General features: G+C 44.4%; 2 protein-coding genes across 7 annotated transcripts; both read right to left on the bottom strand.

Moving 5' to 3' along the window:
* Nucleotides 1-664: 664 nt before the first annotated feature.
* Nucleotides 665-25,065, bottom strand: Alg1 (ALG1, chitobiosyldiphosphodolichol beta-mannosyltransferase). 6 transcript variants are annotated; one of them, XM_070524143.1, is made up of 13 exons: nt 24,911-25,065; nt 23,353-23,517; nt 20,744-20,824; nt 19,168-19,271; nt 17,562-17,710; nt 16,412-16,501; nt 14,423-14,655; nt 11,035-11,073; nt 8,929-8,991; nt 7,014-7,124; nt 5,547-5,661; nt 3,172-3,247; nt 665-1,163 (listed from the first exon to the last, which is right to left on the bottom strand). In XM_070524143.1, exons 2-13 carry the CDS (start codon nt 23,486-23,488, stop codon nt 1,032-1,034), a joined length of 1,329 nt encoding a protein of 442 aa, XP_070380244.1. In that variant the 5' UTR covers nt 23,489-23,517; nt 24,911-25,065; the 3' UTR covers nt 665-1,031. The 6 variants fall into 6 exon arrangements, with proteins under 6 accessions (XP_070380244.1, XP_070380249.1, XP_070380245.1 ...); XM_070524148.1 differs by having other exon boundaries at nt 23,353-23,501; nt 24,911-25,008; XM_070524144.1 differs by lacking the exon at nt 24,911-25,065 and adding an exon at nt 24,406-24,545.
* On the bottom strand, nt 24,464-25,900 carry LOC139049305 (cysteine-rich DPF motif domain-containing protein 1). Its single transcript, XM_070524682.1, has 3 exons — nt 25,841-25,900; nt 25,661-25,732; nt 24,464-24,775 (listed from the first exon to the last, which is right to left on the bottom strand). Exons 1-3 carry the CDS (start codon nt 25,898-25,900, stop codon nt 24,464-24,466), a joined length of 444 nt encoding a protein of 147 aa, XP_070380783.1.
* Between the last annotated feature and the right edge of the window lie 1,944 nt (nt 25,901-27,844).

Below are 27,844 nucleotides of genomic sequence, written 5' to 3'. Positions count from 1 at the left end.
CACAATATCTCTGTTCATATTAGAGCGTTGACACATCAAGCAGCTTGGTGCAGCAGGGGCAGCATCAGAGACATGTGCATGACCCATTTTGAATAAGACCTCACTTGGTTCTTCAGTTGAGAGAATTTTGTCCCGGGCACCTTGAAAGTAATTCCTTGAAAGGTGAGGCAGTGTGAATCATTCCCTGTGTTACTCTCAATGTTTCAAGAGATGGTGTTCCAGCACCAACTCAGGTTTGCTGCCTACTCATATTACCTATGTGTGAAATGCAAAAATTTGCTAATTAGACAGTTCCAGGTTTGATTTGACCTAAATTTGTTACACTTAGAGAAACTAAATGTGACCTACTGTTGGAAGCAGGGTTTTGGTTATGAACCTCAATGAACCACAATCGGTGCAAAAATCTATAGGAATCAATAAGCATGTAAGGCTTGAATATTTGTGATATCGAATTTGCACAAGAAACAGATGTCCCACTTCTGTAAACTGCATCTATTACATCCTCTGAAGTGGACAAATATGATATACGCTAGTCTGCAGCTTACTAAATGAAACATTACAATGTTTACATGAGTTTTACAGAAGTATTAGGTAATCGTAAAGTTTGAACAGTGTATAATGGTGTACTACATGCAGTTAAAACATAAAAGGAAAAGTGCAACTATTAAATTGAAGAAGGGTATATTTATTTTGGTCACAGTCACTTGTGATTAACAATAAAGGCACCCTTGGTCCCAACAAATATGTTGTTTCAAACAAAATACTTTGAAGATAAGAAGATCACCCAGTGCGGAGCATACAAGCTCAATTCCCATAACTTAAATGCTCACATGCGAAAATAGAAGGACTCCAGGAAAGATTCAATGCATTCAGTACAGGACTGCTGCTTCCTGCACAGTAAAATAACCGGTCCAGAGCAGCAGTGAGCAGAGGTGCCAAATTAAGCACGCACTGCCCTGGCTCTGGATGGCAATCTTCTGATTGGTCTCGGGACCCGTCCCGAGACACACAGCGCACATATTTGGCAAGAGCTAGGTACTGCAAAACTTGGAAAGTGCGACTGCTCTCCAGTTGTCATCCCAGCGTACAGCTTGCCACTTCTGGACGTTGGCCCTGAGTGAGTCGAGAAGCTCTGTTGGCTTTGGAAATCCTTGAAGTAGGTCCTGCGGCAAACACAAAGCCAGAGTCATGGCTAGTAAATGTCGCCTTATCATCGAAGCATATGATGTTCAAAAGACCAAAGGTGCAGCAAATCAGTCCTTTATCAATCTCTTTAACTGAGAAAGAAACAGCATCCCTTGGCAAGGCTTCCAACATGCATGTGACCGTAGGAAGCCTTGTTGTGAGACCACATTTGTAGGGGGTGCGATTACATTTAATTTGTTGCTTTTGGTGGGTATATGAGATATGTATATATTGCTAGGCCTGCAATAAAAGTTGAATTGCGAGTCAGCACCAGTGCGTGTTTATTCTTCTTTCCTTTTTGTTCTTGTCAAGTTGCACTGTTTTACCTCCAAGCATAAGAAATCTGCCACACGTAGCAGTGAAGCAACACATATTTGGAAAAATAAAGAAGATGGAGGCCAAGGCACATAAGGTGACCGTCACAAGTGTCGTCTGGGCCAGTTTCTGCTACAGCTTTGCAGTGATCAGGGCCTGTATTCACAATAAAGTTCTTACGCTATAAATGTCCGTAAGTGCAAGTGCCTGTCAATCGTGATGTCACGCATATTATTAGCAAACGTGACCCGCCAATAGCAAATAGGCCTTACGAAAGAAAAAGGTTTGTAAATTTGGGTACACATGCCTGGCCAGGTTTCAACAATGGTTCAGAGCACAGTGTATCATCGAGAATCAGGCTTAGGACCCGATGTCCGACCGTAACCTAACCTACGCTATGTTTCGAAGGCGCATGAGCAATTGAACCAGCCTGTGCTGACTGCCTTCCTTTTTTTATAATTCCAACAGCTATGCTCTGCCTGCTAAAACAGGCCCTGAAATACGGCGTATCCTAAAGATAAAAAGAAATATGACTGTTCTTTTACCACAAGCCAATGTTATTACCGAGCAGAAAGCATGGAGCAAGGCATGGCTTCATCTCCTCAGCTCACTCCGCAGTAAATGAAAGACTTGTGTAAAGGCTGGTCAATCACAAGCATAAGTACTGCCTACTAGGGTATATAGAAGTGCTGGTAGATAACAGCACGTTTATGAAGCCAACAGACAAGGAAATTCAGGAAAGCATAAGGTTAAGTTACCAGTTCTTTATCTGAAATGTAGAATTTGTACATTACCAGTTCTTTTTTGAAGTAGAGAAATTTTGAAGTAAACTTAAACAAATGTGGATGAAAAAAAAAAAAAAAAGCTGCTGCAGGTGGAATCTAAGCTTATGTCCTCACATTACACAAGCGATGGTCTAGCCAAGTGAACCACTGCACTGCCGTTTTCCCATCCACTTTCTTGGGTAGTCGTATAAGTGTACTATATCTAGCCCTGGGAATGTTAGCCAGCACAACTCATGGCAATGGCATTGGATGTAGAACATCCTTTTCTATCTCGGGCTATGTGAGGTTGGGAGAAGGCAACTGGCCCTAAACCCTCAGTTGCTACCTGAAGGCATCAAACCTGCCGAAGGAGTCGAGACCCTCTCTATGCATTAAATGAGAGGCAGTGTATGCTCAGCATATGCGTTCAGATCACTTACAGTTCAGTTTGCTCATAAGAAGTGATTTTGAGAGCGGCAGAGGCAGCAGAGATGCATAAGAGGAAGACATTGACAGATAGGCACTGTAGGCTTATACAATTCCTAATTTCGGCTTAGTGGGTCAATATAATCAAACTTTGCTGCATACGCCGCAACACCCTCTTTGTTATATTCAACGTTTGTTATAAGCATTTAGTATTCGTTACATCCTGATATCGTCGAGATATATTTCAGAGTTACTTTGTTATATCCGGCAATCGATTACGTCTGCGTTCGTTATGACAAGGTTAAACTCATTTATGGTCTCGTATAGTACATGTGTCAAGCACATCTCCAAGCTTCATGCATTTTATATCGCTTGAACTATATGTTAACGCATTCAAATGAGATGAATGCATTACACTTTTGCACGCCCCCGCGCACTCGCACGCCAGTGGAACATACGCAAGCCGACTTGCAGTACTCACACATATCTGCTGACACAGCTCACTGCTGGTTTCAAACACAAGGCCCGTCTCTCCCGGCTTGACTAGCTCCCTCAGGCTGCAACCACAAAGCGCAATCACAGCACTCAATCTTTCATCACCGTACAGATGCCACAGATCTGACAAAATTGCTAGTTTAAACAGCATGAATGGGCAAGGAGAAAGATGTAAATACACACAGGACCAGTGCTATGTAGAGCACTGATCTTGTGTGAACACGTAGCTTTTCCCTCGCCTTTTCACATCGTTTAAAATAGCAACATGTTGCACCAACTCGCCCAAACAGAAGTACTTCTCAGCCAAATTTGATGAAAATCTTGGTGACCATTCAAGTTCTTTTGCTTTAAAAGGACGCTAAACAGAAAAAACTAGATGAGTTCAGACAGATAGGGTATCCTTTCGAAACTCCATTTTGCTAATTTTCACAGTAAGGAGTTGTTTACTAGAAGAGAACGTAAAGGCCAATTTTTCCCTTTATGAGTTTTGAGCCGGTATATCAATGTGATGCATGAACTTCAAGGTGTTTATTTTTGTATTTGGCCCATTGTGGTACAGGGAGTGCTTTCAACACGTGCCGAGTTCGGCCTCTGGCTCCTGTAGAATACAATGAAGTCCATCCTTACCAATAAAAAATTAACTCGACCCAGGCAAACGCCAGCAAAGTCTTAACGGTCACAGTTTGCTGGTGCGCCAACCATAAGGTACGGCGTTTGCCACCGAGCTTTGATTTCTGCATCCTTTCTGGTTTTCACTGAATCTCCTCTCAAGGTAAGTGTGTATTTTAAAAACATAATGTAATAATACAGCTCCACCTAAATCGCACTTCAGCGTCCCTTTGACAAACGAGTCCTGCAGCTTTTGCACTTGCACATTACGCGGCGAAGTTGTTATTCTCATTGGTTAGAAAAGGTAAAACTAAATTATGGGGTTTTACGTGCCAAAACCACTTTCTGATTATGAGGCACGCCGCAGTGGAGGACTCTGGAAGTTTTGACCACCTGGGGTCCTCTAACGTGCACCTCATCCTAAGCACACAGGTGTTCTCACATTTCGCCCCCATCGAAATGCGACTGCCGTGGCCGGGATTCGATCCCGCAACCTCGTGCTCAGCAGCCCAACACCACAGCCACTGAGCAACCATGGTGGGTTTTTCATTGGTTGACTTACAAAGTGAGACTAACGTAACTTGCCCATCTAAAAAAATTGCCACTGCAGCATTCTGGTGATGGATTTCAACTGAACATGTTGGGGGGCCAACCTCGTTGGTTGGGCCCCGAGTGCTGGTTAATGGGCACACACACGTGAGGTTTTCAGTTTGTTTAGGTTACTCTTTCCACTTCACGATTCTGGCTATTTTAGCGTATTTCATGGTACATTATTTGGGCTTACTTTAATCTCCCCAACCTCAAAGTCCCGCCAGTTTGTTCCGACATTACCAAGGGCAAGTGCTAGGTACTCGTTTGCATTGCACATTGCTTTTCAAGGCTCTGCGCATGGTAATGAGACGTGTGCATCAGCTCGTTCCCTAAGTAACTGCTGGCTTTATGCACTCGTGCCCATTCTTCTGTAGCTTTACATTCATTTTGGCGTCATGAGTGTGGAGATTATTGTTACTGTAGATTTTTACACACACTGATGAAAGCTCACTGCTGACGTCTTGGAGTTTGAATACAAGCGATAAACCGTACAATGAACATAGGTTTTTTTAACAAGAATGTTAGAGACAAAAATTGGGCAGAGTAACGAAAATTTAGGAAATACTTTTCTATGAAAGAACTTGGGAGTTGAAAGTTTACGATGATAAGCTGACTGTCCACCTTCCTGCATTTAGAAAAGTGTATGGGTTTTCTTTGCAGCTTCGTACTACATTAGGATGGAGGACAATTTTCCTTTTCATAACACTTCCTCCACCTTGTGAGATTCCGTGAAACTGCTCTGCCATATTTCGTGTCCCTATGCTTCAAGTTGTTGATAGATTTGCCTTCGTGCCGTGGTCTGCTAGCTTGCTGGTTAGCTCAGATGGCAGGGCGACCACACAGGAGAGGCGCTGGTCCCTGGTTCAAATCCCGGACAAGGGAGAATTTTTTCTCAACTACAAAGCTTTCTTTCTGAAAAACTCACACAGGTTTTCTTTGTAGCTTTGTGCAACATTCGGGTGGATGACAATTTTCCCCTTCACGACACTTCCCCCACCTTGTGGGAATTTGCAGAAACGATTTGCCCTATTTCACCGCTCTGTTGACTACTGAGAAACATGTTGCCGCTGCAAGTGACTGCCGTCTCTAGTCCACAATTCCAAAACCTTATGCCTGGCAATCTATCCTATTCTCAGTGTGAATAGGAAAGAGCTGTCTCACCACGGGTAGTCTATAGCGCAGACGGGTAGATCGCAACCGAACATGTCGACGACTTTCATCGGCAGGTCCAGTTTGCTCGAGGAGGTGTGAAGGCAGACCCCAAGGTCAGCAGAGCCTGGAACAATCGAGCCAGTAGTGCACAAGCCAGGTTCAAGTCTGTCACAAGAATACTTAAAGGGGCCCTGAACCACTTTTTGACGATGTGGAGAAAGGCATCTGATGTGAAAATAGGCTTTTCAGGAACACTTTGCCGCAAGAAGTACTTCAATGTGTTCAGCAGACGCGGCGTTACCGGCAATGAAATATGGCTTCCGCTGTGCTCCCTTTCCTTCTTCTATGCCTTGCAGTGTGAAGGCTATGGCGGAATGGGGCACGCCCACAACACTCAGCCTTCTAAATGTCACCATGGTATGCAGTTCAAATGTTTATTTGGGTGTTAATGTAGACACCACGTGACTTTCGAATTTGGTGCCTACAACACGCTAAATGTAAGCCAAACATGGTTGTCCTCAACAAGCCACAGTGCACTTAGCCAGTGGACTCGTGGCGGCACCCTGCGGCGGCCACGGTATCTACGCTGCGTAGCCGATCGCAGCTACTAATCGCAGCCACATATAGGAATCCGCTTTATTACAAAATAAAGTGTCCAGAAGAGAGTGAGGAGCAAGCTTCTGTTTGAAAAGAGAGCGTTTGAGAGAAAGGTGACTTCGCATTCCGCTTGCGATCTCCACGCACCGCCTACGACAGCAAAACTTGGCTGAGACGTTCACAGCAATGTATGCTACCCGTGGACTATGTTATTTCATCAAGCCTGAGGAGGGTGGTTCAGGGCACCCTTTGAGAACACGATTAAGAGATTAAGCAAAGCGGTCAGAAAACCGACCATTTATTGCATTTATTGGGCTTCGTATGGAAACAAAACTTTTCGCTAACTGTGCTTGAGGTCAACTTTTTAACATTCATTGCAGCCCCCTCTGAGGCTTTTTGGTCAGTAACCAATCACGTTAAACATTACACTATGCAAAGTAGAGAGAGCACACAGCAATTAGCCCACATTGTTATTAGGCAGTGTTAGTGTTAGTAATAGCATTACAGAGGCTACATGACACTAGTTAGTCATTAAACAAGGAGCTAGGAATTCTAAAATTGGTGCTGCTCTCTTCTGCAAGAATGCACCGAATTCTGCAATGAAAGGACGAATTCACAAACCTTTTCTCTCACAGGATTTCGTCAATATTGCCAGGCATTGTCACATCATTGCAACTGGCCGGCATAGTTTCTCACAAACATTTTTGTCTCTTCAACTGACAGTAATGAATATAGACAAACAAGGACTGTGGTCTTCTACATTCAGGTTTTGCTGTTTCGTATAGATAGGAGAAACCTTGCAAATGCAACACAGGCACATGTCCAGGGCTGCCATAAAGTTAACATTATCCACATCTTACTGCGCCTGTCTGCACTCACCAAGCATCTTGGGGTAGTCCTGAGCCGACAGCCAGGGCGCCAAGAACTTCACGTGTGCCAGCGGGTTGGCACGAATCAGAGACAGGTAGTGGTCCTTCTGTGGACCCTTGCCTGCACAAGCGCACATTGCCGTCTGCAAAAACTTCTCAGAGGTGTGTCGTCAAGGCGAAATTGGCACGTTCTGAATTTCGTGCTAAAGCCCCAGTGCCCACATGCCAGGGCGACGTCGCAGATTTCGAGGTGTTTTCTCTATTTCGACCCTCACGGCACAGTAAAAATTTTCGAAACTTGTCAATTTCAGTCTCCAACTGTCTGATAATCACGATGCAGTCCATTTTTACCGAAGAGCTCATCGGTAATCCCTTCAGGCACCAATTAATTCTGTCCCGTGACAATTTAGTTTCCCCATACTTCTTGCGCTTGCATCAGTAGAACCACGAAAAGCGTACAACTTCCAAATGGATTAAGAATTTAAATTCATCAGTGAGTTTTGTCAAGCTTACAGAATGCAACGTCCATGTGGGAGGACTCTCTTACAGGAACGTCAGATATGGAAACATCAACTAGTATTCAATGTATAGCATAATAAAGGGAAAAGCAACTGCTACAAAGGAAACCCATATGGGTTCCTCGAAATAAAAGCGCCGCAACTGAAGAAAAATTCGTCCTGGTCCGGGACTTGAACCCGGAACCACTGCCTTTCCAGGGCAGCCACCCTACCCTCTGAACTAACCAGGCGGCTAGCAGATGGCAGGGCGAAGTCGAAGCAAAGGCAGTAGTTTGACATAATAGTCCTGCGGAAACCTGCAAGGTAGAGGGAAGTAATCAATAAAGGAATAATGAGACACCCACCGAAAAGACCACCACCCAAAGCAGTGGTCCCGGGTTCGAGTCCTTGACCAGAACTAATTTTTCTTCAACAGAAAGGCTTTTCTTTCGAGGAACCCATATGGGTTTCCTTTGTAGCAATTGCTACGACTGGGTGGATGTCTCATTTTTCCCTTTATTAATTACTTCCATCCACCGTTTGGCTTTCCGCAGAACTATTATGGCAATGCATAGCATACTTAGAAAGCACCTTATTCAGCCACTCGAAAAAGTAGCCTGATGTAAAACAATGCGAACAACAACAAAAGCGAAAAATGCTTCATGACGGTGCACTTGACACAAAGAGCAAACACCTAGCTGTCTAGCTTTCAACTCTTTTCACTAAAGCCCTTTACACATACTGTTCAAACTTGCAGCGCAAGTCCAATCATATAGATGTTTCAAGACATATAGTAGTGTTCTTCAAGGTGACGTATACGTCGCCTTAAAGAAGACAAGTCCACTTGTCAAAATGTTGGCTCCTGCTTTCACCTTGTTCTCGTTTTGCTCATCGACTTGAATTTCCATCTCCCGTATTCCTTGTGTTTTCCCTGGATAGTAAGTTAGGTGTCTCTCTAACACAAGCCCGTGGTCAAAACCAGTCCTCAACTGGCATCACTGCCTCAGGCCGACAGAATGAGAATCAGTTTATTCATGACAAAAACGGAGATAAATACCTGATAAGTATACACAGAAGGAGGTCCCGTAGTGAACTCCGTAACTGAAATGGGCCCCGTAACTGAAATGGGACCCGTAACTGAAATGGGACCTCATAAAGATCCTGGCGTTGGAATATTGTCAGTCAGGTTGTTCTATTACAGTTGTTGCTCATATAACAATGTGCCATTCTGCATCTTACTATGTTTAATTAAACTTTGAATAATGAATCTGCTTTCTCTGGGAGTTTGGACTAATGGAGGCCCACTATAAACTGAAGCACGGATACACTAATAAGGCTAACACTAGCTTTTGGGGGATGTTGCATTATAAACTTCACCAGCAGAAGAGATTCGAGATGTTTCAAAGTATGGAAAGCAATTTTTCTTACCGGTGATGATGCAGAACAAGTCTGGGAGGCCACTGTCACCCTGCTCCTTGCGAGTGCTGTACTCTGCAGGAATGCAAGAAATGCACTTAAATTTTTTTTTTTTTACAGGCATTGCTCAACCTCATTACTTCTTAATGACAGGCTTCTTTTTCCTGTGTCTTCATCAAAACCAATGGCTGTAGATTTCTTTACAGATAAAGTGCCTCGTGTGTGCCACTGCCTGCACGTCTGATTACAAAGCCACTGTAATCTGACAGCACGCTTTTGAAGAAAACGCCTGCTCTTCAGTCACGATTACACATTCTTCAAAGTAGGTAATTATTCCGACAGCAATGGCATGGAAGAATGTGTGGTTAAACTGGACGTGCCCTCCTGTCAATGGTGATGGCTGCATAACGCGCAGTATATCTTCAGCTATGGTTTGGCTACGTGCTCTGCTGTTTACGTTTCGTTTTACGCTGATAGCCCATTTAGTATGGCAGAGTATAATTTTGTAGATTACTTCTGGGCACAGCTGATGAATGTGATGGTGAGTAATGAAAACGGTATAAACGTTTACAGTCTTCTTCTTCCTCTTTGAGCTCCCACAGCTGTTACAAGGTGGTACGAAAGAGGTTAGCCGAGGAGAAACGGACATACTGAAAACTGGGTGAAGTTAAAATTAAATCATGGGGCCTTACGCGCCCAAACCACGATCTGATTATGAGGCACTGCGTAGTGGGGCATTCCGGAAATTTGGACCACCTTCTTTGATGTGCACCTAAATCTAAATACATGGATGTTTTCGCATTTATCCCCCATGGAAATGCGGCCGCTGTGACTGGGATTCGATCCTGTGACCTCCTCGTGCTTAGCAGCCCAACACCATAGCCACTAAGAAACCACGACAAGTGGGTGAAGTCCCTAAAGAATGCTAATCACATTGAAAAGTAAAGGGAAACGAATGTGGGCAGACAGATGGAATTAGCAGTAGCTAATTGGTAAAAACACCACACATATAATATGGGAGAGATGGTCGACTCTCGTTACAATGGACCCTGATAATCCGACAAAAGATGTCTGTTTTACCCAAAGTCCGTAATATCCGAAACTCCTCACCTTCGAACCTTTCGTCGCGATGTGTAATAAGGTTATTGCAAAGAGTGCGTGATGAATGTCCAAAGTAAAGAGCAAACAAAAAGTCGCAGTTTCACCCGTGAGGTGAAGCATCGATTGCAATAGCAAATTAGTAGACAGCTATACGAAGTAAGGATAGTAGTTTTATAGGCCGTGTGAAGTTGTAAACATTCACTCACTAACTACATTAACAAGCACGATGTCATGCACAGGTGAACGTGAACACAACTCACTCGATGACAGCGAAAAGTTGCTGTAAAAATGTTGGATTGAGGAAGCACGGTAGCAGCAGTGAGCGAATTGACTTTTGTGCTGTATCTCGTGTCAATGTGAACTTATTATCAAAAGCGCACCGCATATGAAGCTGCCGGCACTGGGCGCACTTTGTCCACATTGCAGACCGCTTTCAATATACGGCGCTCGCGCCGTAAGCAGCAGGTGCCGAAGTAGAACCCCCCTCTCCCTCGTCTCCTTCCACCGTGCCTTGCGCACAAAAAAAGATGGCGTGCTTCCACCCTGCCTTCCTCCCTCATGTGCGCAATATTGAGCTGCGATCGTTGGCTGACCCTCACAAGTCAGTCATCAGCACATGTCAACACGGCAAACGTCCATTTCATACACCAGATTTTGACAAAAATTTCAGATAATTTCATCTGCTGTAGCCGATAGTCCATTGTAGCACGGTCCTTTAAAAGCGAACTTTGTTGCATTAATACAATAGGTAGCGCAAACTAAAGTTGAAATATGGCCCATTATATCCAAAAGTCTGTTGTACCCGGGCGCATGAGCGTAGACTGTATAGCAGCAAGTTATCTTTTCGTTGACTTACATTTCCTTTTACCCGATTACTTCTACTTTTCAACTAAACATAACAATCAACATACCCCATGCTTTATCTGGCTTCACTGTTGGCTACGAGTTACCACACCAGTGTACACACTGGTTTGTTTTCGCAAGCAGAAGTGAGAACAGAAACAGAATTCGACTCACCTATCAAGGCATCCAGAAGCACCGAAAAATCTTCGTCCTCTACAACAAGGCAGGAAACAAACCACGGCTATACAACACACCAAAAAAAAAAAAAGACAGCAGAGTATGTTTTCTATCACGCATATTAAGCGCATAAGAAAGGAGCATTGAGATGCTCGTTAAATCGGCCGATGCAGAATTCACAACGCCACCACTGGCGTTGCAGCAAGAAGAGATTAAAAACATAGACGGGGCTTGCAATGTAAACGTCATGCGGTCTCTCAGATCCGGTATGACAGAAGGTGGGGAAGGAATGTTGCTTGCAGGCACTAGTGAAACGTCTATGTCGGCTGTGGAGCTCATCTCCTAGCAGCACAACAATGTGGCATTTCAAGTAAGAACTTGTTACAGCTCTGAACTGAGCTGTAACAAGTTCTCACTTTGTCTTGCACGCAACTTCAAAGGGACGTTAAAGAGACACACTAAATAAATTCAGACTGACAAAGTATCCGTTCAATACTATTTTTGTTAACTTTGCGGTAATAGGTTTATTAGAAGAAGAGAAAACACACACTTCCACATATATTTTTTTCAGTTCCACAGTAAAACTCCAGCGCTGGTGTACCGGTGTGATGACAAGGCTGCCAAATCATTTTTTTTTGCATTTATGTTCTGAGACAGTAAAATTACTTGAAATTATTTCATTTCAATCTCTGGCTCCTTTAGAACATTGTCGAATCTCATTATAACGATATGGAATATATAACAAAATAATGAGTATAGTGTAGTAAGCGAAACTCCCCTTGATACCTCCGTAGAGATTCATATTGCAGTACATGTAATATTAGATATATTGAAGTAATGGCTACAACAATGTAATTATGGCTCCGCCTTCAACTTCGTTACAACAAGAGTAAGGGTGGCTTCTTTTGGCAGTATTGTAAAAGCGCAATCTACTACAGTCAACTCCCGTTATTCAACCTTGGTTTCTATATAACAGATGGTGCACTCATACACGTTTCTGCAGCCAGTGATGCAAGAATGACCAATTCGTAACCCACAATTACCAAAACCAAAATCACAGAGCGAACAAAATGCGACAAGGAAAAAAGCGATTTACAAATTGGTCATCATGGCTTCACTGCATGCAGAAAAGTGTGCGAGTGCGCCATCTATCCGTTTGTCATCTGTGCAAAGTGATTTGATCGCTTGTGCTTACAAGAATAATGTGGCGTATAAGGAAGGGTGGCATATTATCACTTTCATTCTATCCTTTCTTTTACAGCTACAAATATGAGAACATGTTAAAACAACTGTGTGTCTGTCTGTCTCTGTTAGTACTCATGTCGTGCTTTCAAGTCAGCACATTCTCAAATTCAAAATGCTCGTTGAGTTGTGCTCCAAGAGCAAGAAGCAAAAAGACATTACAGAAGACGTCAATCAATATAAAAGGTTTCGATTGGTTAATTTTGCAGTTGTACATTAACTCAACCACTTGGATAGCTTGACCAAATATTGGCATACCGCAAGGGTCTAATTAACAGTAATCGACTTCATTAGCTCAGCTCTACTTAGATATTCTTTTTAGTGCCCCTTTTACCTAACTTCATTCACTTTGCAAACTGAAGTAAGAGGAACCATCACAGAATGGTCACCAAGCATCTTTGGTGCAAAATGAGAGGAAAGCGTTGCAGGCGAGAGTTCGCGACATGTTCCAGCAATTATGAGACTTTACTGAGTGTTGTTTGTTGGTTAATTGATAAATCCCTGTGTTACACGATCAAATGTCTCCTTATACACCAGCACACCATGAGACTTTCTGAGCACGATAAAGAGATTGCTCTGCTTTCTTTTCTTTCTTTTTCGTGGGAGAAATTCTTACACTAAAGGAGCACTGACATTTATTTGTTTTAAGCTGCAGAAACTATTACCACATGCTGGGAAACAAATGCAAGATATTTTAACTAGGCACTGATGTTGGTCTCAAAACACTGAATCTGGCGTCATTGATATTACTGCGATGTAGAGACGGCGAGCAAAGCTTGTTCATTCTGCGTAGCAGTAATGCTACGTATGATGGCGTTACTCATGGGAAAAAAAATGAGGAGCGCTGTGTGCATTTTTTCTGGACACGCTTGCAACCACGGCGACAGAGTGAGTCAATTTATCCTAATGGCATGACGCAACAATGTCATGGCTACCGAAACCGAGACTGGTTTGTAGAAAAAAGTACGGTAAAACCTCATTAATTTGGATTTCATGGGAGCGAAAAAAATAAAGACATCCCAATTAACCAAATGTCGAATTATATCAAGAAAACACTAAACAAATGCTTACTACGTCAAAACGCTCTTATTTACTGAATGAATCAACAAATCCCCTTTCTATTTTGCAAAGAAGCAGTGCAGCAGCTCCAATTCTAGTCAACTCATGACTGACTAGTGCTTGCTGTGGCAAAGGCATTGCAGCGCGGCCATGGCGTGTGTCCTCATCTGAGACGTGCTTTTCACTGCCGTGGACACATCCCGGTTATTCTTTTGCCAGTGAGCCAAATCATCCACCTATCATGATGTAGCTGGTGTTCTTAATCCTCGATGCCTTCCACGATGTTTGTAACATTGTGCACACAGCCACTACACTGAGTCACGACGAAACTGCTGTTTGCTGCAACCGCTGCGAACAAATCTGCAGTCGCTATCGACACGGTCAAATGGATGGCAACTACGCAGTTCGGTAGCATGTGGGCGACGCGCGCACAGGGTAAAAACAAAACTATTGTTGACTGCAATTGCTGCCAACGAAACCATGGTTGTTACCATGGTTTCGTTTCGACACCATGGTTAATCATGGGTGGCAACTATGCAGCTACAAAGGTATGCGTCAACGACGTGTTATGTGTGGTGGTAAACGCAAATAAAGGCTTTAAAGGCATAAATATGCACAAAACGTTCTGGCATTCCTGTAATTCATGCATGATTTCCACTGATGACTATGGCAATGTGGACTTCGCCGCTACATTGCGCTTGGACGCTGGCGCTGCTTTAGCTCTCTTGTGTTGCGCATTTACAGTGCCCTGCGCTAACTGAGCATTGTCTCAATTAACCAGCGTGTGGCCAAATATGTCGAAATTAACGAAAGTTTGATTCCATTAAATAAGGCGTACACCCGCTGGGACCAGAGGACGAGTGCAAATTATCAGGTCTTTCCAAATTAATGAGGGTCAAATTAACAAGGTTTTACTTACTGTTATAGTACATTGTTTACAATGTTCCGACTTTTGCCAGCATATTTTTTTTAATGTTTAAGAGGCGCGGACCTTCATCTAGCAAAAAAAAGTGGACAAGGTGAAAATCTAATTAAGTAAGGAAAAATTGGCGAACAGTATTCCTATAAAGAAAAATTTAGTGACCTGTCCAGCTGGTGCTGCTGACGATGAGAGCTGGTCGATCGGGTCTCAGAGTTGCTGCATAGGAGTCGGGCGCAGCTTGGGTGAAGATGTTTCCTCCGTCAGCCTCGTCTGATGAATCACTGGTATGGGCCAACTCCGGATATTCTGTGGCCAGACGTTGGAACAGGGTGTGCTGTTCCTCTATGGCAGTCGGCTGGAATGTGGACGAGGGCTTGTCATAGAGGACGTCGGCACTGAGAAAGAAAAACAAAGAACCATTACAGATTCACAAAAGGTTTGATGTCAAGCCCTCTGAACACATACAGTTTCCTTCCAGACAAGACAATGTGGCCACATGAAGGTGGAGATATGAAATGGTCAGCTGGGGTCAAACAAAGGAAGCCTTTGGTCAGAGCAAGTGCTTTAAGAAGGTGATTTGATCTTGGTCAGTGGTTGCCCCAACGAAGTCGCCTTGATACCACTGACCCCGATACAACTGACCCTGATACCAACTTTCAAGAAGTGTCGCAGCGGCACATGTGTCAGCTGTTTTGTGGTGTTCTCAGTACTATAGCTTGTGGTGTGATGCAGAGTAGCCAATAAGGACCACATACTCATTTTGGCCCCAAGTGCAACTTTTGTATGCCACATTGTCTTTCCAGGCGTGATTATATGCGCCTTCATCGCATTCACCCGAGTGTCGCTTGTATGAGACATAATTTGTTTAAAATTTATTTATCCAGCATGCCATTCTGTCCAGCCTGCAGTGTTGACAAGGGTGTAGACCACTTTTTCTACTACATGGCTAGACAACCTCAAGGGCTGATTTGAAGAAGGCTTTAAGCATATGACACGACACGCTACTTCTGGCTACAAGACGTTCTTGAACCGTGGCAATGACCTGGACATCTGCTGTGCCCCACTAAAACACTTTTAGCATTCCTGCTGTGTACAGGCTTTAGTGAGACTACGTAAATTACTTTTGTGCGAGACCATTCATGTTGTTGTGTGCATGTGTATGCTTTGTTTTCATTTGTATCTCGCTCCCTTTCTTTCCTCCTTCCCCATCTCACATGGGGTGCCATGCCAGGCCTGTCGGTATAGACTGATCTCTTCAAATGTCATTAAAGTTTCTCTCTCTCTCGTAAAAAGAGTCATGCCAGAGAAAGGCTTCCCTTGTTTAACCACTGCTTACTGCTAGAGTCAACTTGCATTAATAATTCCAAGCTATGGTCTCTTACATTAATTCAAATACCATGGTGACCACAATTTTTTCGTTGTCTAGGCTATCAGAAGGTTGAAATTACAGAAGCTTAATAAAATGTGACCCAAACCAAATCATCGCTTGTTACATGAGCAGACAAACATTGTTGCATTAGAACAGACATTACCTACAACAATTATGCGAGTTAATATGCAGTAGCATTTAAAGTGCTTAGGTCAGTGAAGTTGTTTAGTAGAAGTGTCACATTGACAGACACTGGAACATAAGTGAAAACGCACACATTTACAGACAGTTACCAACAGAGGAACGAAAGTAGAATTTGACACAAAGACACAAACAACCGTAACGACTGGTATCGAGCATGTAGACCATGGGTTGAAGATGGCACAAAGCCAGAGTTCTAACCACAGGAGACAATGTCGCCACTGGCAACATGACTTTTCCCAACTATTACCATTCTAACCTGCCTAACAAGCTGCTTCAGTTACCCAACAATGTTGCTGCAATTAGATCAATGGTGAATGCCACAAATAAAGCTTTCATAATCTGCAAACACAGCAGAATCCCCGGAGTGTCAGTGACACAACTGAGCCAAAATGGTTGACAGTGTGCTTTGGCTCACTCAAAATCTTTCTAATTGCACGAAAGAAGCGAGCCGAAATGACCAAACTTGTAACTTAATTTTATATCTATCACTATTTGAGGAATCTCAATTACACAGGTACTAAAGAGATTAAGCTTGTTCAATGATGTCGAAAAGGAAAAGGAAGCTTGGGCAGACTCACTGCACTTTCCAGTTGGATTCCAGGTCCTGCTTCATTGCTTGAGACACACAGAATGCGCTCTTCGCCTTCTTGCCAAATGTTTTCTCACACCTGCAAATAGAAGCCAACCATGCATCTGTGAAATGACGAAGAGGTGCACTGGAAATTGGAGCATTGTACCAACTACTTAGACCCCCCCCCCCCCCCCCCCCCTCCTGGTAACTCCAGGGATGGTGATATGGTGCATGTATTTACAGGTACTTTTCGTCTATCTGTAGTGACAGCACGACAACGGTTGCGATGTAAACTGAACATGCCGCCGGCAAGTGTATGTGCAGCTAGCAATGCAATGACAGCCTTTCTTGGATACTTGTAAGTTACTTATTTTCTGGCAAATCCGACATTACAGACTCCCAATTAGAGTAGAACATCATTCATACGTATTGGAAAAAACGTGAGAGATAACATACTAACCGGGAAAATGTTCGACCCGAAACATTTGGCAGACTCAACAATACTTGACGTCAACGTAAAGTGAAGTGGTGCACAAATCGTTCTTGCCACGAGACATCGACACGTGCCAAGCTGTAGGGGCATAAGTAACCAGAGTCTCTTGTTGTTCTTGCGGCTCGTGCTGAGCTGTAGGGTCATAAGCGACCAGAGTCTCGTGTTGTTCTTGCGGCTTCACAAAGCTTAGGTTTGCGCTCCTCGAATTTCAGCAAGAAGTTTTGATTTGCCCACTGGGCGAGAATAGTTGCAACATGAGACGCTGTTGCATGTTGAGCTTGTGAAGCGCGAGCAACCTGAGACATGCTCTCGGTCACCTGAGACCGAGCGACCCGAGACACGCCCACTGATCTCAATTGTGCGTGCCTCGCCTCTTTGATTATTCTTATGGCATCTAGTAGCTGTAAAACACATCAGACAATCGTAGTTTCATGGTGTATTGAATGCTAGTGTTGAACGATCGTGTTTTTTGGGAACACATTAGCCGGTAAAAAAAGATGGGTAACTGTAGTGGGTCATTTTTTGCGTTCACAATTGCAAATGCTGGCGGTGGGAAATCGTACCAAATGGGATTGCATCGACAAGGTTACACTGTATTCTGACTTTTCTGTGGGTCCCGTCGAGTCCAAGTTATTGTTCGGTGACAGTGATACCAGCAGCTCACCAGCGGCAGATGCGGACCAGGAGGTGTCCAGGCCCCAACGCCAGCGCCAGTATGGAGTAGCCGTAGTTGTGCCAGTCCACTACGAGTGCCGAGCCTCTTAGCAAGCAGCAGAACCACACCACCGGTAGTGTTGGTACCGACGGGGGATTCTGTCAAAGGAGAAAAAAAATAATGGTCATCATCAGCCTAGTTAGGTATGTCCACTGCAGCAGGAAGACCTCTCCCAGCAATTTACAGTAACCCTGTTTCTTGCGCTAGCTGATTCCAAGTTATGCTTGCAAATTTCCTAATGCCGTCATACCACCTAGCTCTCTGCCATGCCCGACTTCACTTTACTTGTCTTAATGCTCATTTCATAACTCTAATACGTAGACTGCTGGTTATCTGCCCTATGTGTCACATGTCCTGCCTAACTCGATTTTTTCCTCTTAATATCACCTAGAATATTGGATGGCCCCCGTTTGTTCTGTAATCCACACGTTCTTGTCCTGTCTCTTAACATTATGCCTATCATTTTCAGTTCAATTGTTCGCAGGATGGTCCTTAACTTCTTCTTACACTTTGTTGTCAACCTCCATGTTTCTGCCCCATATGCTAGTCCTAGACCAGTAGAATGCAATAGATGTGCACTTTTCAATGATAGCGGTAAGCTGCTGGTCACGAGTTGGCAATGCCTATTGTATGCACTCCAACTATCTTTATCCTTCTGTAATTTTTTAAAAGTAGCGTTACACAAATATGTGGGATTTTGTAGATATGAAACAAGTAGATGTTGCTATCTGGTTTACATTTGATTCAAGGTTTACGACGGACTCATATGCTAAGTTACACAGAAAACTGTACCTAGTTATCTAGGTACAGTTTCTTGGGATTTGCCTAGTTGGCCAGTTCCTGGTCAAACACAGAATGAGTTAGTACACGAGTAGGCCTAAGAAACTGAAAGCAACAGCGCATCACTATGATGCTCCACTCATAATGACTGGTCTGGCAAGTGCACAAGGTCATGGGTTCAAATCCTTCTGTGCAGCAGCTCTGCAGTATTACGAGTTGAGTGGAATGCAAACAACATTCCTGTGCTATGCTATGAATGGGCACTAAAAGTCCAGGCAGTTGTAATTAATCCGGAGCTCCCTACTAAGGCATCTTTCATAGTTTGTGTGCTGCTTTGGAAAATGAAACTCAATAATTTTGTGTAAAGCTGTTACATGTTCTAATAGATGTTTCTTTGCCTATATTTTCTTATTTTGTTCTCTTTTCCCACTTCAGTCTATATGATTCCATTGGGCAAAGAAATATTCAGTATTCGAAGTATTTCAGGCCAGTTCTCTTTGAATAAGCGTTCCTGATTGCTTATACATACTTAAAAATTTTAATCTTCAAATGCCACGAGCAGAAAGCAAAACACAGCTTATTCTAGCATTGACAGACCACTGCAATTATATCAGAGTCGAACTGTGTTACAATAAGGCAGAGCCTATGTTACTTTCGTTGTGACCACAATAACCCCTGATTGACTGATTAATTAGAAATGAGTATATGCTCAATATGAAACGGGACAATGAAATTCGTTGCTCTGTGTCTAGCTTAGAGTAGAGCTTAGGTTCACCTGAACAAGAACATGGCTTGGCTTGGGCAGGAACATCAGGCTGAAGAACAAGGCTAGGGATTGCCACAGCACCTTTAGAACATATGCCACCAGCCTTGGAACATCTGCAAGCCAAAGGAATTAGTAGAATAACAAGGTAATAGTGTGAAAAAAGCCAGTGGTGGCTTAGTGGCCATGGCATCGTGCTGTTGAGCACGAGGTTGCGAGTCCGATTCCCGACTGCGTCTGTTGCATACTGATGGATGCGAATGTGAAGAAGCTATTAAATTCATTAAAACTTCTTTCTGGGCGAGTTGGTGCATACTTGACATAAAAACTGTTTACAGCGCAAACACATGCAACCACAAAGTATAAGGGACAGGACACAAGCGCTGACTGTCAACGAACATTTTATTAACGGAAGACGGGTGCCTTATATAAGGGGAAAGGCAGAAGTGAAGGGGGAAGGGAGTGATACAATCGGGGAAAATGACGATGCGCATCGATGAACGAACGTGCCAGCAGTCAACGCATTCAGGCGCGAAGAAACAAGAAAACGAAAAAACTAGACAAACACTAACAAAAGGCGAGGGATACTAAGATACATTGTATCACTCCCTTCCCCCTTCACTTCTGCCTTTCCCCTTATATAAAGCACCCGTCTTCCGTTAATAAAATGTTAGTTGACAGTCAGCGCTTGTGTCCTGTCCCTTATACTTTGTGGTTGCATGTGTTTGCGCTGTAAACAGTTTTTATGTCAACTATTAAATTCAACTAATCAAATTCGGGGTTCGTCCGTTCCAAAACGAAGATCTCATTATGAGGCAACGCCACAGTGCAAGGTGCCTGGACTAATGTTGACCGCCTGGGGTTTCTTCAACGTGCACCCAATACACGGTACATGAGCGGTTCTGCATTCCGCCCTTATCTGAATGTGGGAGCGGCGGCGGGGATTGAACCCCTTACCTTGAGCTCAGCAGTTCAGCACCATAGGAACTGAGCTACTGTAGTGGGTTGCAAGAGCACTGTGCAGTACCATGCTTTGGGTGCATGTTAAAAGACCTCAGGTGGCCATAATTAATACGAAGCCTTCACCTACGACATCCTTCACAACACCCTATGCAGTCTGAGGACGTTGAATCCTGTATTTTTTTTAAAACTCTGCAAGATAAGGACGCAGAAGACCACACTTTCAACTAGTACTTTGTTTATTTCGTATCGACACCACATGTGGCAACAAGAAATTGTGAGAGAAAGGTGACATCATGGAAAGAGAAACCAGATTACAAGTAATCAAACAAAAACATGACGCTGCTACTGATAAGCTTCAACATGCAAAGGAAAAAAAGAAATTAACTGTAGGTCTTTTGCTGATAGACAAACTGAGGGTACACTGATATATCATGGTGCTCCACGCACATTATTCGCCAATAGATCCTTGCCCATTTTATTAACTGCTCGATGAACATATACTTGATGTTGATAAAGCCATAGGTGAATGTCGATCTGCCTTATTTTACACTTTTCTCGTGTGGAAAGAATGTGAAACGTTGAATCCTCAGACGCAGCCAAAACGCATTGAGCACATTACGCTTACATTTCTGAAAACCAGGTGGCTCCCTCATAAGGTGAAGGTGGATGTGCGGGTTGGACAGGACGTCAGGGCCAGGCTTGGAACCTGCAGAGACAAACAAAAGATACAATAAATCACTGCAGAACATCTGGAACCTTGGGTAAACAATTCTAGATAAGAAAAACAACACCAATAAAACAGTTTCACAAAGAGCGAAGCACCGACAGCGCTAGCAAGGTTTGGAGTATCTTTCGAACTCTTAGGAGCAGTGCTTCAACCACACGTGGGTGAAACATATCGGCCCGACACCACACACATGGCAACTTCTGCTGGAAAGAAGGAACAGCGTCCTGGCAGCTACAGTGTATCTCACAATGCTGGCATCTTGCGGTGTGTCATCAGTGGCATTGTCGAGATCACATCTCGATGGTGCAAAAAATGACACCAACGAGATGCTGTCGGTTTTAGTCGGCGTCCAGTGAAATATTAGATAAAGTTATGTACTCACATTTATACTCATTATATACTCACATATATAATCATTATAAACTCATTATATGCTCACATATATACTCATATTAACAGCTAATTAGGAACGCCAGTCTGTATGCACGCCACACTCGCGCCGGCAGCGAAAGGCAGAATGCCGGCCTGGCTCTACCGTCAAGCCGACTGAGCAGAGCATTGACGGTATGTGCACTTCAGTTCGTTCTTTTGCACCTAGACACACTCCGAATCTTTGAGACCCTCTTAATTACCTGTGTGCATGCTGCATGTGTGCCATTGATAGCGAGACAACACTGATGCTGTGAGTGCACCATGATCATCCACATAACGGCTCGTTATACTCCTAATCCTCAGAAGCATAAGGGCACATTCACGCCAGCAACGTTGAGGAGGCTGGGTGATGGTCTCGGTTATGAAGTGACTGTAGAAACAGTTTCTTTTTGGACGAGATGTCTCTGCTCTGGCGCAGTTACCTCCCTGCTCAATTTTCAGCTTTACAAACAGAACTGCAAAGTGTTCTGTGAACTGTGCTCTCTGTAACCAAACACAATCAAGTGCAATGCATTAAGAATTAAATTTCGAATGGCTTGATGAATAGTGGGTTCGAGAAAATATTTATAGTGTCTAAATGTGGGGAAGGGCAGGCTGCTAAATGTCACGCAGCAGTTGTGCGGCTTTCTATTACATGCAAAAAGCAGAAATCTAGTGAGGACAGTGAGTGCTAAATTGACGAATAAAATTAACCCTCTAGGCCTCGATCATGTGGGAACAACTGGGCCAGAAACACCTTTGAAATTTCTTTCAATAAGGGGGGGCGCGGGGCATGCTTCCCTTTGAGGAAAATTATTTTTCTGCATCCCTCCGCCTTGCTCCCCTCCGATTAAAGGCTTTGTTGTGCAAGGAAAGATCTACATCAGCCAACACCTCCTACTTCTGCTCGCATGATTGCAGGAAGAAAGCAAAAGAAGAGTTCCGCTCGCTGCAATGGTGAAGGCCAATGTTTAAATTTCTTTCTTAGCTTGCAAACACTTTGGGATTACTGTGACAGGTGCCGGCTGATATTAAAACTACTAGAAAAGTGATCCCAGAACAGTTATAGCTGTAAAACACCTCTGTGCCATGATTCGAGTATACGATAAAGGTCCCTCAGGTGGCCAAAATAAATCTGGAGTCCCACACTATGGCGTGCCTCATAAATTTTGACATGTAAAACATGGGAAATGAATGAAATTTAATTTGACGGCCAGACCCTTGCTGAAACGTCTGAAAATAAAGACATTTTCGTACATGTGTCCCCTCCTAAGTGAGCACACACACATACATGCATGTATGCAGATTCCAAGGGCCAGGTGAATGTAATGTGCCTCGCCAGACGGATATGAAGTGCTTGAATGTCACCAGCTGAATGTACATTAGTAGGTAGAGTGTGATGCTTCCAGCTGGATATTAGTGCAAGGGCAGGTTCTTGATGCCTGGTGCCAGTGGGCAAAGTTTTGTTTCTACCTAGTCATATGGTAAGGGCGGGATTGACAAGAAGGCCTGACCACGATGGAAATAATGGACAGACATCAGATGGTCCGAGTGAGTGCAGTTTTAAAAACTGCCGTTGGAATAAACGTGCGAGGAACAGATCAAAATGCTGCTCCAACGCAATGTTGGAATCTAAATGATACGAAGCTTGTTGGATCGTTAGCAAGGCAACAGCAGTAGCTGATGACACAAGCGTAACCTCATCGCCAGCTAGCTGTTAGCTGTCTGGGTCACAAAGACGAAGGCGATGTATGATGCTTGGCAAGCAAAGAATGTTGGTGAGAAATGTATGCATAGAGAAGTATGACCTTTAATACACTTAAGGCTTCTGCACTATGGTGTCACAGTGGTATGAACACATTCTGAGCGATTGGCCAATCAAGGGCACACACTCATTTACCCATAACCAGTGGGTCGAGTTGTTGTCTGCTCAGCAAGATAGCACCCGCAAAGTGGGGGCAAAGAAATCTTCACTACATTTAAAAGCATATGCACATAGGCGATTCACTCACACATAATGAAATACTCGATAAACATGTAAGCTTAATCACGCTTTTATGATGACTATCTGCCCCACCAACGTTGATAACGCTTACCGCTGTAGGCCACCACGTCGACCTCGAGTCGTTCTTTTGCGAGAGACAAGGCGTGGTAGTTCATGCGCGGGCTGTGTCCAAAGTCGCCGAGGACCACCACGGCCACTCGGCGGCGTCTCTGTGCATCTTCAGTCATGGCTGGTCACGCACTGCGTGCAGGTACGCCTGCATTACAAAGGAACTTCTCAATAAGGTTCCCAGGGCCAGCCTACACAAAGCATGCTTTAAGATGTACAGTGCTCACGGAATGAAACGCGTCAATTTAGGGCTAACTAATGCCCATACTTGCGTTTCCACCCGCTGCAGTTCGTGTCACATCGACGTAACTTTGGTGTGTACACTTAGAGTGGAGTCAGAGTCACCTTTAGTGACCAGATTTATAGCGACATGACATGGTACTCTCGAGTTCTCTGCACAAATGCTGCGTTCTACCAAATACTCGCTGTCTCGTTTCATTCCGTGAGCACTGTACCTCGCCTATCTGGCAAAGTTTTTTACATGTTTAGCAGCATTTCCTTCCAGTCCCAAGTCTGGGTTTGCCACACTAACTTGTATCACACGTGTAATACAGACCTCCTAAATTATGCGTACCTCAGGATGCACACATATTTCGCAAAGCATATCACCTACAAAACTTGCGCATTTAACTTTCACATAAAGCTTGAAACGAACCATGGTATCATTATTCTTGTCATCATTTTTAATGTGCTTACTAAATGTCTTGCGACGTTTTCGGCTTAATATAACTGTATCCTGTCTAAATTTCCCCCCAATAACGCACTTTGAAGGAGGCGGGAGGTGGCGAGTTGAACATGTTCGTTGACGTGCCAAGCCGCCAAATTAGAAGCAATACCTGACGCAAATCACTTGCAGAAGTCGTATAGTTCAAGAAGCCGATCAGCTGCGAACAGTGATATACTTGGGGGCCGTGACGTAGTACAGTCGCTACGCCCTTCAACTACGCAACGAAGAGCAAAGCTTTTGCACGAAACTGCACGAACACGCCAGAAGGCGCCACAACACGCGGATATGCAAATCGTACGTGACACGTACCGCGCGCACACAGAAAACACGCACTGACGGCCCAAGTTTTCTTCGCCCGCCAGACGCCTTATTTGCCGAAGGCCTGTTTCATCTGCAGCGGGAACTGCAAGCTGTGCTGAAGGAAGCAGGCCTTGCAGAACCGCTTCGCGTAGAAGACGCTGCAATCGCTCGCGTGGCAGACGGCGCGCCGACACACAGAGCAGTGCGAGCCGACGGCAAAGCCTCCCAGATCTTCGCCCGCGCCGTCTTTGACGAAGTACACTTTCTCGAGAAACCTGAGACCGAAACGCTTGATGCCGTCGCACTCGACGTGGTACTTCTCTCGCATACCGCACACGCTGCACACGAAGCAGTTGTCTTCAGTAGGCCGTGCTTCAGTCTGCATCACACATACACTGACAGGAGCAGACGGCGACTTAATTTTGATAGGCTAGATTAGCTACACTACAGTGACCGGGGCACGCTTAACCGAATAAATTTGTCAGGGAAATTTGCATGGAAATCTGCACTTAACCTGAGAAGAGGTCACGCGTTTCAAAACATGCTACGGTCAGCTTTGTAGTACACAGAAGACGAAACCGGCAAACGCCACAGCGCCACAATGGCTCCGCTGACGACTTCTTTTTTGGCTAGTCTTGGCTGGTCGTGTTATAGTGTTCCGGCTTCATAAATTGCGTCCGGCGCGTTTGACCCGTTTGACCAGCAAAGGCAGAACCTTTATGATCCAAAGGACTCAAGAGGACGCCACGCGATAGTACGTAATTTGGTTTGGACACCACCTATTGTGGTAGGACAAACATACTCTACAGCTCTACAGAGTGTTCTTGCATGGTGCAAAGCTGGTGCAAAGCAAAAAAAAAATACATGTTTGTCACTACTACCATGATGATGATAGCAATGGTGGTACTGACGTATTTTTGCTTTCCAGCATCCAAAAGCGAAGCCTCCGAGATTTGTTTTTATTACTCAAGGGCATGCAGGAAAGAAACAAAATAGGAGAGGTCTTGACCATAGAGTTTAATACAATAATTACTTAATTGTAAGAAACTTTATGGTCTTGACGTCGTGTTTTTGAAGCCGGAAATGCAGCCATGTTGGTGTGCCATCTCCCGTTGCGCCATTGCGCCTACAATCAGATAGCCGGAGAAGATAGGAGGGAGATTTGAACTTGCATTGCTACGAGCCGCGGGTAATGTGTGTTTACGACGGGCGCCAGAACAGAGCCTACGAAAGTTTTGTAACAGTTTTAGTAAAGCAGACGCACTCTTGTGCTTTCCCGTGGCACGTTGAAGACGACGACGTAGACCCACGCAATGATTACTTGAGTGTGTTGCTGCTGCACAGACCCAAAACACAACTTTCAAGCTTACACCCCCCGCTTCAAAGTCAGGTTGTCTCGCGAACAGAATCTGCAGCAATAAAGACACAGGCTGAAAAAACCTACCTCACTTTTCAGAGGCCTATAATAGAGCAGCAGCGAGAGATTCAGGGGCGTGGTTGCCATGGTAACGTTGACGTGTAGGGTACCGGTCCTAGTAGTCCTTTGTGAAAATCAGCACGCGACTTCTGCCACACTTTCTCCAATACGTTTGTGCTGGCCGGGGCCTCTCCTATGCTTTCCTTTTTCTATGCTCACGGACAACGGTTTTTGGAGAGTGGATTTGGACACCACCTATCGCAAGTGCTATGTTAATAACACGCGACAATATTGTCAGGAGATTTTTTTTTCCAAAGAAGCTTATGTGTTTATTTTCTTGCGTTTATGCCATGTTTGCGGCTTGCACAGCTTGTGACATGTAGGACACGAAGTGGTGTCCAAAACCCGACGTCTGCGACGCGTTTTAGGCTCCCGAAACGGCTCCCGCCACATTCCAGCAGCAGAAGCTTAGCCTCAAAAAACACGTCATAGGGTGTGTTCCAATTCTGGCCAGCATCGGAGACAGTCTACGTAGACAGCTTAGGGGACGGCCAAGGCAGCTTCGAGGCCACGTAATGGAAGCAAGGAGGTTAAAGAAAAACTGCTGAAGTGGAAACTATGTCCCAAAGTTGAAGCCGCACTGGAGCGGCACGCTAAAAGTATAAATAAACGATAAAACGATAAAGAGGCGCTTTTCGCACACTTCCCTCGTGATAATCGACCTCCTTGGTTAATCACGGCTTCCTTTACCAGACAGATAATTATTTGCGTGTATACCTGTATTAACGGTTTTAGTGTGAAATCTGAATATCCTGGCATATTGTATTAGGGATAACGTCAATTTTCAGAAGTAACTACTATTTTCGTTGGGAACGACCAGCTTTTATTTCCTAATTAGCCTAGCATTACAGTCACGGAGCCAAGTCACTTAATCTGTAGGCGGACATTACCCGACAAGGCTCTACTTCAGGTGAAGGAGGGTCAAGCACCGGTTAACCTCCTTGAATGGAACGCGTTTCGAACAGTCTGGAAGACGCATGGAAGACGCTTCTGCGACGTGGCGTCACCTTGCGGTGATAAGAAAAAGTTGAGACAATCTTCGTAGACAGCTTCGCGACCATGTAATGAAACGTGTTTTTAGCCGTCTGGAAAACGCTATGGTACCTGGAAGACGTACGGGAGACGCTTCTGCGATATGACACTACCTCGCTGCCACAAGAAAAAGTTGAGAAAAGCGCATGTTAGTTCTGTATTTCTAAGTCTTTACGCCTGAAAATCCATGAAAAACACGAGATAGTTGACATTAAGGGCGTAGGATAGCGGGTCTACGTTTACTTGTGCGCAGACGTCCTTCCTGTCGTCTTTCCAAGAGTCCTGCTCAGCCGCCATTTTGTTTGGATGGGAAACTAGCCTGCATCGTTCTTGACTTCGATACTGTCTTTGCGAAGCTGTCTGCTTCGACGTCTTCGTGAGAATTGGAATGAGACTTAAGATGGCCGCTGTCCGCTTAGCCATCTACTTAGCTGTCTACGGCGAGTATTGTCACACTTTTTGGACTCGCAGTGTGGCGCCCTCCGAATTTAGAATGCGGATCTTAAAGGTTATGCTTTTGGTGGTTAAATTCGGCGAAAGAGATTTTTGGGACTCGAAAGCACGCCAGAGACGTCGAGTTTGGACACCACTTCTTGCCTGCGCCGCATGCAACCAGCAATAGCGTAGCCTTCAAGATCGGCATACGTTGATTTAGAGGGTGCCACCACTAGAGCGTGGATTTGGATGCCTCCTCTGATCATTATTCTTTTTTTTTTGCGTTACATGAAGGTCGTAGGCCCTTAAACGCCATGGACACACTGGTGCGTCTCGCAATTCTGTGCTACAAATCGGAAATCTTGTCGGACCTGAAGAAACTAGGCTGCGCCGATCAACTTCAAGCGATACAGAGGACCGAAACAATTCCGGACGAGTATCGCCACAGACTAAAAGTAGCGCCCATACCCCGGAACATGGATCCCAACCTCCACAAAGCACGCA

The sequence above is a fragment of the Dermacentor albipictus genome, chromosome 8, assembly GCF_038994185.2.
Source record: "Dermacentor albipictus isolate Rhodes 1998 colony chromosome 8, USDA_Dalb.pri_finalv2, whole genome shotgun sequence".
Taxonomy (NCBI): domain Eukaryota; kingdom Metazoa; phylum Arthropoda; class Arachnida; order Ixodida; family Ixodidae; genus Dermacentor; species Dermacentor albipictus.
Note: the sequence above shows the minus strand (reverse complement) of the source record. Positions and strands in the feature narration are given on the sequence as shown.